The sequence below is a fragment of the Cygnus atratus genome, chromosome 13 (assembly GCF_013377495.2).
Source record: "Cygnus atratus isolate AKBS03 ecotype Queensland, Australia chromosome 13, CAtr_DNAZoo_HiC_assembly, whole genome shotgun sequence".
In the NCBI taxonomy this organism is placed as follows: domain Eukaryota; kingdom Metazoa; phylum Chordata; class Aves; order Anseriformes; family Anatidae; genus Cygnus; species Cygnus atratus.
The window spans coordinates 19719395-19730297 of NC_066374.1; the positions used below are offsets into that span (position 1 = coordinate 19719395).

At 39.9% G+C, this 10903-nt stretch overlaps 1 protein-coding gene across 2 annotated transcripts in view; it reads left to right on the forward strand.

The window, feature by feature from the left end:
- LOC118245319 (fibronectin type-III domain-containing protein 3a-like) overlaps nucleotides 1-8656 on the forward strand; it is a 45893-nt gene extending 37237 nt beyond the window's left edge. For both annotated transcript variants that reach the window (XM_035541375.1, XM_035541374.1), the window contains exons 18-27: nucleotides 206-324; nucleotides 424-529; nucleotides 1162-1337; nucleotides 1922-2035; nucleotides 2612-2761; nucleotides 3115-3395; nucleotides 4088-4300; nucleotides 4641-4807; nucleotides 5010-5131; nucleotides 6052-8656. In XM_035541375.1, the coding sequence (XP_035397268.1) occupies nucleotides 206-324; nucleotides 424-529; nucleotides 1162-1337; nucleotides 1922-2035; nucleotides 2612-2761; nucleotides 3115-3395; nucleotides 4088-4300; nucleotides 4641-4807; nucleotides 5010-5131; nucleotides 6052-6369 (1766 nt within the window). In that variant the 3' untranslated portion in view covers nucleotides 6370-8656. The remainder of the gene's footprint in view (nucleotides 1-205; nucleotides 325-423; nucleotides 530-1161; nucleotides 1338-1921; nucleotides 2036-2611; nucleotides 2762-3114; nucleotides 3396-4087; nucleotides 4301-4640; nucleotides 4808-5009; nucleotides 5132-6051) is intronic.
- The last annotated feature ends 2247 nt before the right edge of the window (nucleotides 8657-10903 follow it).

Below are 10903 nucleotides of genomic sequence, written 5' to 3' on the forward strand. Positions count from 1 at the left end.
TAATTCAGCTTGTGATTCACTACTCCTTGCTCTTGTAATTACTGTTCTTTTTTTATGTCTGTTTTTGTTGTATGTGTTCTTCGTGTAACTGATACTTCAAATTGGATTTTGTGGCTTGATTATCTTCATAAGTAATTGTATGAGAATTTTCAAGGTTGATTTTTGCAAAAACTTTGAAGTATAAAATATTTTCTTTTTACCCCAGGGAGTAAATGGGATACCATATACAGTGGTTCCCAGAGAGAGCACACATGTGATCATCTCAAGCCTGGTACTTCATACAGATTGAGAGTTTATTGTGTCAGTAAAGGTGGCGAAAGCCAGGTGAGAAAAATTAGAAAAAATTTGGTTCTGAAAGTCATTTAATTCTGTTTAGTGAAATGTTTTGTGTTTTCATGCTAAAACCATATGTATTACTGCTAGGTTTCTGATGTTATGACTGTTACAACATCAGCTGTTCCTCCTGGACCGTGTCATGCTCCGTGCCTGGCAGGCAAAGCTAAGCCCAAGGAAATCACTTTACAGTGGGGTAAGCTCCAGCGTTTCCGAGCAAAATATTTTTCTCATTTCTAAATGTCAGGACAAACATTAAAAATCTGTAGAACTCTTTAAAATGTATACTTATATGTTTAAGTATTTTAATATAAAAAGAATGTAAATTATATAGCCCATGTTACTATTTTCATTTAAAAAAATGAAACAAAGCATGCTAACCAGATAAGATTTGGTGATACATATATGTGTAATGATATGGAGAAAGTTAAACAGAAACAAAGGTCTTGAGGAAAGCTTGCTGACTGAGTACCTCGTTACTGATGTGTTATGGGCAATTTAAGAATCACCCCTCTTTTTTTTTTTAATTTTTATCTTAGTGAAGGAAATAAACAGTAATGAAGATACATTGTTTTTTGAAGGAAATGCATGAAAAATATATGAAAGAACCTGATAAAGGCTATCTTAAAATAATATAACAGTATCGGGGAGGGAGGGGGGGAGCATCATGAAGTGTTTCTGCTCAGATATGATAAATGCCTGCACTGGGATTGTGTGATTTTTAGAATTCATCTGGCTTGACGTGCAGCTTGAGAAGGCTAATTATAAACAAGCTAAAGGAAAAGGTGGTTTGTGAAATGAATAGAAAAATCCCTTTTTATTTTGTAGGCCCACCATCTGTCGATGGAGGTTCCGACATAACAGAATACATTGTAGAGATGGCAAACTCAGAACAAGATGAGCGCAGACAAGTGTATCAGGGTCCAGCATCGGAATACGCAGTGAACAATCTACTTCCTGGGAGAACATACTGCTTCTGGATACGAGCAGCAAACAAAGTTGGGGTAACCACTCTGCTAATGAGAGCGGATATTTTTATGCAAGGGATAGTGATGGTACTATCGTGTTAGGAGCCTGATCATATTTTGTGGCTTGTTATATTTTCATTGAAGGAGCAGGATTTCTCATGCGGATTCACTGAGATAGGGCTGAAGGAGGGACAGTTAGTGTCGACTTTTGCAGATTGGTGGTGTGAGAATAGCATTGTGTAGAGAGGTGCGGTCAAACAATGCCACGTTTGAATAAGGTTAGGTTAGGAAAAATGTTGGTTGCATAAAAGTCTTTCTGAAGCATTACCATTGCTTGTGGAAGCAAAATCCTGACTACAGGGAAAGGAGGAGCTACAAGACTATAGGAGAGTGTGAGTTAGTGGGAGGATCACAGAAATCCTGTAGGCATGGGGCCAGTTCATAGAGTAAACTCCCTGAAAGGAATTTCAAATGGTGCTAGGAGACTAAGCATTGAAATCTTCTGTTTGCTTCCTTATCAAGTTAAAAATAAGTTGTTTTCTTTGGCTTGTGCACTTGCACATCAGTTTTTGCTTTACTACTGTTGCTAAATTCATGCAGTTGTTGTTTCTTTTTTTCAGTTTGGTCCTCACTCGGACAAAGCAGAAATCTCTACCGCTCCCGGGCCTCCTGATCAATGCTGCAAACCCGTAATAACTTGTAAAAATGCAACTTCTGTTATAGTTTCATGGGAGGTAAGTTTTAATGTTTTTCAGTAATACACAAATTAATATTTGGCTTTTAGAATCATAGTAACACAAGTGTAACATACAAAAATGGAAGAAATGACAAAGGTACGGGTGTAATATTTTAAACATCTCTCTATAGAGCCATACGTTGTTTGTGTAGATTTTGTCCATTACCAGTTTCCATCTTAAATGAATAAATGGAGTGCCATTTAAATTCTCCTCATGGTATGGTAACTAGTGTTATGCTGTTAATACATGGAAACCTTTTAAAAAGTCAACCTTAAAGTCATTTTGTTGAATATTGCTGAAAGTTTGAGTTTAAATTTCCAGTGTGGTTGTAAGAAATCGTGCAGTAGGCTACAGCAATAGCAGCTTCAGGCGTATGGGTACGTTGTACTGGCATTGGTTTTAATGGTAGCAAAGAGCCCGAGTATCATATCTGAGAAGTAAGTTTGTTCTCTAAAAAGAACTGTTTTTCAACCCCAGTGCTTCAGTTTTGATGTCTTTGTGTGGTGTAATGAGAGATCTTGTATGTTGAACATGTATGTGTGTGCAATAGTTAAGATAATTTGTCACTTTCAGAGTCCCGCATGCAATGGTGCAGAAATCAGTGAATACAGACTGGACTGGGGTCAGGTGGAAGGATCAATGCATGTCATTTACACTGGCCCTTGCCAGAGCTATGAAGTAAAGGGTCTCACACCTGCAACCACATATTACTGCAGAGTACAGGTATGAAAAGCCTTTTATTATGTGTCACTAAACAAATGAGGAAGCACATATAGTTTGCAGAAAAAAAATCAGAGATGACAACTACATGCTGTCACTTACTAAGACAATATTGCTTTAAAAAATCACTCTCCCTTTCCCTTCTCCCCAAGTCCCTCCTAACTGCATGTATCTAAAAATGAGGTTTAGGTCAAGTGTTTTATTAAATAGCAGACATTTTGCCATGTTTACGTGTTGCTTGGGAAATTTCCCATGCTCTTCCAAGTTCCTTTTAATGACATGCAAAAGAAAGCATGATAGATATGGCTGATTAGAAAAAAGTGGATTCAGTAAACAACACGTAGTCTCTCTTTCAGGCTGTGAATATCTCTGGAGTTGGGTTGTTTGGTGAGACTGGTGTGGTGACAACCCCTGCATCAGTGCCTGCAGCAGTGTCAGTACTGCATTTACTTGAGGAAGATCAAATGGAAATTTCTCTTCCTTTATCAACGTGCCTTGCAATTCAATGGGAAGAACCGTGTTGTCATGGGTCAGAGATCACTGGATATAATATAGAGTATGGGGAGAAGCAGCTTGTAACTGTTGGAAGAAATACAAGCCATGTTCTTGAGAATCTGCTGCCTGATACTCTGTACAGGTAATAATTATTTTATTCTGAAACTGCGTTTGCAGAACCTGCAGTCACTAGCTTTGAAGGTAGTGTTTTTAAACTTTATAGCAATTTCATTCAGCTTACAGAATATTTGCTTGATTCACTCTACAACTCTGAAAAAATAAAATTGGCATATCCTGATCTAAACCATGAAGTTCAGCAGCAGGAGTTGAGATTGCTGCGTTAAGATTCATTCCATCTCAAAGCAAAGGCTTTATTCTAAATTTTCTGGGTTTATAACTTTTTATTTAGAAGCAGTGCATACAGTGGTATGATCAGTATCTCACAAAAAAGAGGATGTGTGTGTGGATAATAGTAGAGTAGTTGTTCTTATATTGCATGCTTGGGTTTGACTAAAGCTGAGTTCAGATTATGGATCTTCGGTGTCAGCAGGAGGCAAACGGTACAAGTAAATGGGATCTTAGAGCACCTGGGCGCTTGCTCACTGCGCAGAATAAACCTGAACAATTCTGAGAAACACTGAAGTTTCATTGTGCTGAAAACAATGTAATTATTTTGACCTGTTTTGAAATAGATAATTTGTATAGTTAATTTTTGACTGCATTTTAATTGCTTTATTGTTTGCAGTCATGTTCTTTACAAACTTTAACTCTTGCCTCATTAGTATTTTTCATGGCCTCAGTAAATTAACCATATCGCTCTTCTCCCACTTCTAGAATTAGAATACAGGCCATAAACAGCTTTGGAGTTGGTCCTTTCAGTCATTCCATTAAAGCCAAAACGAAACCACTACCTCCTGACCCTCCTCATCTTGAATGTGTGGTCTTCAGCTACCAGAGCCTTAAACTGAAATGGGGTGAAGGTCCTAGCAGAGCTTTAATTACCAACCCTACACAATTCAACTTGCAGATGGAGGACAGGTTTGGCAGGTGAGATAATCAGAACACCAAAGATGCTACACTTGCATTAAAACTTCATGTTAAGACCGTTTTAAGCATTCTCACCTCTGTTTGCACCAGTAAGTTATTTGGGCATCCCAAAGTTTGCCACTTAGTGTGCGTTTTTGCATCCCATCGTTCAACCAGAAGTGCTGTTAATAGCTGTTACACTAGTATTTACTTGTGAATAGTAGATACAATATTTTCACTGCTTTTTTACTAAAGTTAGATAGAAAAATATTCACCAACCTCACTTATGATATCGATGTACAAATTTGTAGTTACTGAGTAATTCTAATTTGTATATATTCTGTTTTGTTTTGTTTTCCAGGTTTGTTACTGTTTATAGCGGTCCTTGTCATACATACAAGGTGCAGAGACTCAGTGAATCCACTACGTACTATTTTAAAATCCAGGCATATAATGATGCCGGAGAGGGAGAGTTTTCTGAAGTTTACGCTTTCACTACAACTAAGTCTCCACCCGCATCTCTTAAAGGTGAGCTTACCCTGCTCTAGAAACCTCTGCAAGCCATGTTTGTAGTAAGTAGAATGCTAAAACCTGACTCTTCTCCCAGTGAGACCTCTCCGTGGCCATTGTGGGACTGAACAGAAGCTGGCGATCTTACGTAGAGATTTTCTACGTTGGTAGAGACCATTATTCTCTTTGTCTAAAATAACAAGAAATCACTTTTTTCTAGCACCCAAAGCAAATCAGCTGGAAGAAAACACTTACGAAATCACATGGGAACCTTTACAGCCGATGAAAGGAGATTCCATTGTTTACATCCTTCAGCTTGCTGCTGGGAGAGAGTTCGATCAGGTACCTTTTATTTAACAAAATGAACTTGAGGCATTTTACTTAAGGAAAAAAAATTCCTCTAAGGATTGTTTTGATTTTTTTCTTAACCAAATGTAAATAAGTTATTCCCAAGTACATTGCAGATACTGTCTCCTTTGTTTAGCTCACTTCGGAGATGTGTTCAAAGGACAGCTTTTGCCTGTCTTCATGCTAGTTGTGCATTTTTAATCACACCCACAGGAGGATGTCACTACAGACTGTAAGTTCAGGCAAATACAGGTGGGCAGCCTTTTCAGAGTGTTGTTCTTAAGACTAACTTAGTTTACACAATTGTATGTTTTCTTCAGTTTGTCCTTTTCATTAGCAGGCAAATTTCTGCTGCTTCTACTCTTTCTTTCAAGTAGAAGCACTTAATTGGAAATAATCTATAAGGCACACATCATAATGTTTCAGTTTTGTTTTGGCCCTTTGGCTTGTACTGTAGAAGAAAATGACTACAAAGGCAGGCTTGAGAGTCATTGGGAGAGTTGCTTGGGGGTTTAACACTGTTTTACCCAATTTTCTCGGCACTTCCCTTGGCTCTTTGGATTCTTAAACCATACAGTCTGTGGCATCACTGTCTTTGTTAGTAGTGGACATCGCTTGCCCCACATTTGCGGGGGAATTATACAGACCTATAGTTCTGCAGAACTATATGTATATTTTTTTCTGAGTTTTGAAATCCAGGTCTGTCAGTGTGGAGCACTGTAAGAAGCTTTGGAAAATGGATCTTAAATTCTTCAGAAATAAAAGCTGAGATTTCATTAAGTTGGCTTGGGGAGAAAGACTTCAGGCCACATCCAGTGTCGCCTGTGTTTGTAAAGCAGAATGGGAAGTATAACTTAATGTTTGTGAGATGAATCCCATTTAAAGTGGTTTCTTTTTCTTCTTCTTCTGCCTAGGTATACAAGGGACCAGAGACTTCCTTCCGTCTCACAAGCCTGCAGACAAACTGTGAATATCGGATCAGAGTCTGCGCTGGCCGTCAGTCCCAAGACTCTACTGGATCCCAAGAACTGTATGGACCTTACAGTCCCAGTACAGTATTCTCATCTCAGAAACAGGAGCTGGTTCCGCAGTGTGCTGATTTGACAACAGAGCTGGCAGAGAGTAAGAAGACGTTGCGTGAAGAGCGCTTCATTGCTATCGTTCTTCTTTGTGGGTTTGCAGTGGTTGCTATTTTATTTGCTGTTGTTATTCAGTACTTTGTAATCAAGTAGACGAGAGCTTATTCAGTACTCAGCTTTTTGTACAGAAGCTATTTCGGGTATTTATGGTTAGTTCTAATTAAAATCCTAGGTGGGGATGTATAGATACATGCATTTCCACTTTTGCTGCTGGCTAACAGTGAGGCTGGGTTGGCAGATCCTTTCCAAATACTGAACACAGATTTCTTGTAGAAAGGGTAATCCTGGGTCCTCTGTAATCAGGGTTAGCTGTTAATAAAACAGCAAAAACTGCCTTATCATGCACACGGGTGCGTGTGCACATTCTTCCTCTCTCCGAATTCAAGCGGGGCCTTTGGCCAGTTAGAGAGAGAAGGCGTTACTAGAGCAAGTCCTTTTCAAGTACAACTAGACCAGTGGTAGTCGATCAGCAATGTTTAATCAGGTATCGTTGTAGTTTGGTATACATGAAATACAGCAGCACAAATGCTTAAGCTTAGAGCAGTACTGTATTGCAAGACATTACTAGAGCATACCACATTTAATATACTGTAGAAGGAAAGCAGAATATTGACTTTGACTTAGCGATATTACTACTTTACAGTTATTTTAATGTTTTGGATTCAGTAATAATCATTTCAAGCGTTAAAGTAGAGGGTGCCAGCATTTTTAGAATTTTAATCAAAATGCTAGACAAAATGTTAGCAGGATGTAATGTACATACTGCAATTGCATTCGTATGTAACGTTGCAGAAAAGGCCCCTTTTGTATTGTACATTTCTGAATGAAATGCTTTCTGCTGTTGGTGAGCAGTTGTTGGCCCAATCCACATTTCACTCTCAGTGCCTGAGAGAAAAGTAATTTCCTGTGCTTCTGATTAAATCTTTGCAGTGTTTTCAGAAAAGCACAGGTATTGTCTTTAAGGAGAAAGAGTGCATTTATGATAAATGTTACACTATTTGGCTCAAACTGAGCAAATGTTTTTGTACTATTATTAACCTAAAAATAAAAGTTCAAACTGCTTTTGGATGCCCTTCTATCTTAATCTGAATTATCAAATTGTACATGAAAGAACTCTTTTTAGATAACATTTGTACAATGTTTTAAATGACTTGCTATCCCAGTGGTAGCAGCTTCACATTCCATTGTTTTCTAGATGGGAATGTTCAGCCTGCTATGAACTTTTCTGAAACGCGTCATGTTTGTCTGGGGGGTATTTTTTTGTGGACACTGTGCACTACATATGACTGTTCTTGTTAAATCTGCTTACGAGTATCTAAAGGCGAGCCTGACGGCTCTCTTCTTTTTATCAAAGATTTTGAAAGCTGGAACTCGCAAGTTTAGAAAAAGTTTCAGAATGGGTCTTCCTGATAGCATTGAAATATGCCCTAGAAAGGCAGATTTAGAGTTATTTTTGCAAAGACTACAGCTACACTATATACATCAGAGCGATGCACCTGTACGTGGAATGTTGGATGTGCTAGTGCTACAGGCTAAGTATTTCCAGTAATTAATCACTTTAAGGGTCTTTCTCCTATGGCAGTTGATGAATAATGTTGCGTTATAGTTTGAGGCATTGTGTTGTATTTCAGATGTGGAAAACCTAAATTATGACATAGTATCGCTTAATACTCTTAAAAGTAGATTTATGGTGCAATCTGAAATTAATCTTTTCAAAATGTACTCTTCATTTTGTACTCTATTTATTTGATTAAAAGTCCTGGAAAATGTATGTTTGAATGTATTGTTCTACTTGTAGCAGAACTTTAAGTTAATCATTTATTATATCATAGAAATCTCTCCCTCCACTGTTCGAAAGAGTTTTATACAGATATTAGTGTCTTTAGTTTGCAGAAGGGTTTACAATCTGTCTTTCTCTTCATAGTCTACTTTTAGTAAATAAGACTGCCTTCAGCAAATCTCTATTGCCAAAGGGTTACTTCTTTAACTCTTAGAACGAAGTTTGTAGAGATTTATTTGGCAATACTTTTTCTGATAATTTTAAAAGATAAATTAGAATTGCAAAGTAAATACTAACAAGTCATGACTCCTAAAAAGTAAAATAAAGTTCCTCTGTAATTGCCACAAAATATGTATGTTTCCAGGAAATATACTGGGAAGCCTGCCGTAATACCGATTTTACATCAGCTATTATCCATTCCAGAACGATATACCCTAGTGGCATTAATGTATTAGGTATCTTCATTTTTCTTGTATTGTAATTTTGAGGTATCTCAAACTTATGTTAAAGTTGCCATGCATTGTATTACTAAATTGTAACTATCAAATAGATAATATATTTAATACAGCCAATAAATAATACAAATGTATTCAAATTTGACTACCGGGTCGCATGTTTTTGTGGATTTTAACTTTATTCAGGACCAGTCATTTGTATAGCGTGTAATTTAAGCTGAAGAAACGTGTTTAGCGTGGTTACTGAGTATCACGAAGAGCTGTCTTTAAAGCAATAATTCTGGATGAAAAGTTGTTTGAAGTGCACAACTTAAACCTGTCTGGTTGCCTGTGTTTTCGTCTGTGGATGCGGAAGGTGTGCCAGGCAGGTGTCCCAGAGGGTTTTGACGACTTGAAAATCAGGGAAAGATGCACACCCCTACCACCCGTGCCCCCAGTCTGCTGCACCTCTGGGGAGGAAAACTGGCTGCTATTTCTCAAACCATTACTTTTTTTCTTTTTTTTCCTCTTTACATTGGACGAGGAAGAGGACACCAGGTGCCAGCCAGGCAGGCATTTTCATGCAGAGCAGGAACATGCAGATTTGCTTCTTTTGTCCAACTATTTTTGTCCAAACTGCAGTGGATTTATCACTGCTTAGATTTCGTCACATGCCATGAAGGGTGCATAGACACCTGTTCCTTAAAGAATAGCTTTATCCTGCCTTCAGGACTCGGCAAGAGAGGGTGCAGCGGTGTTTGCTGAGTGCAGAACCGGGCCTCTCAATGACGTGATTGCAGCCGGTGGTGCTGCCCTGCTTCTGTGAGCCTGCGGCACTAAATCCTGTCCAAATGATCAGTTCAGTCCCTTGCAGGCTGTTCTTCCTCTGCGGTCGGTGCGGGGACGCTGACCGGAGGCCATGCTGAGCAGCAGGTGGTTGAAAACAGGCTGAGATTCAGCACTTCCAGTGGGTAACAGGAGCTCTCTGCCTTTGTAAGAAAACGACTTTCCCAGCAGGCTGTCAGCATTTTCCACCCGAGTCAGCACAAAGAGGTTTTACTCCCCTTTAGAATGAAGGGGGAAGAATAGGAAATAGTGTGAAGTCCATCTCTGCAGTTGTTTAAAAGCAGGTCAGGCAAACATCATCAGGTGTAGCACAGGAGTAGTTGATCAGCGGACTGGCAGGGAGGGGGCTTGCATTTCCTGCTGTTCCTTGCCCAGCTTTCCTGCATGGTCCTTCATTGCCAGCTCCGCTGCTGGTCTGTGGGCATGGCCTGCACGCACAGTCTGGCCTCTGCTACAGAGGCAATTTCTGATGAGGCTCTGCAAGGTAGGTTTTTTAGCACAATGCTGTCCTCTTGTTTCTAGGAGATGTCTGGGCACCAAACTGCCATTTCTTGAGCCCTTTTTTGTGAGGTCAGGCAGGGCTTGGGACAGCCCCTGGTGATCTAGACTCTGTGTTTGCCTGCTTTACAAACAAGGGAGAAGGGGAATGCCTTCTATCCGCTGCTTCCTGCCCTTGCAGTCTCCCAAATCTCCTAAAATATTACAAACATTTCTCAGAAAATGTGTGGTGAGAAGCCAAAAGGATAGCCTTATAGCCTTCCAGTCACCATGTCCAGCATCTACCCAGATTTTAACCCACAACACAGGTGGCAGAATGCTTAGGTTGCTAGAATTAAGCCAGTATGGGTTCTGCCAGAGCTCCCTGTCATGCAGCACAGTTTCTGAGGACATCAGTTGGAGCTGTTTGATTTCTTGTGGCTGTTTCCCGTGCTGCCTGTCATGCTGTAATCCATCTTCGTCCGTCTACACACCGACCGCTAAGGATGCTGCGTGAAATATGCACCCTTCGCTCCGCTTTTCTCCTTAACCTGCAAGAAGGTGCCTGCACTTACCAGGTGGGTTAAAACTGTTCTTTGATAGGGGAAATTTAATCAGCCCATTTGGGCCAGTTCCACAACTTTCTGTGTTTACTTAGGGCCCTTCCCACTTGAGCTCCGCCTCAGCAGATGCCACAGAGTGAGAAATTACTGACTGCTGTGATGAGCTTATTAAGTTAGGATGGGAAAGCCTTTATTTGAGAACACGTCTTCAAAATGAGACAATCTGACATTTAGCCCTAATTTACTTTCCACTTCAGAAGAGATCAGAGATTACGAGCTGGAAGCACCAGTGTGGGGGAGGCAAGGGGAAATGGGGCCAGTGCTAGAGAAAACAAGGGAAGACTCCGGGAAGCTGGAGGTTATCTGCTTGTGGCAGGAGAGAGCAGCGATGCTCAGCATCAGAGACACTGCAGTCATTGCTTGGTTTGACAGCAGGATGTGTCCTGCCACGCTCCTCGGAAATTCCTCCATAGCTCAGGAACTTGGCTGCTGGATGAAGTGAGTGGGGTACCCAGTACAAAATAAGC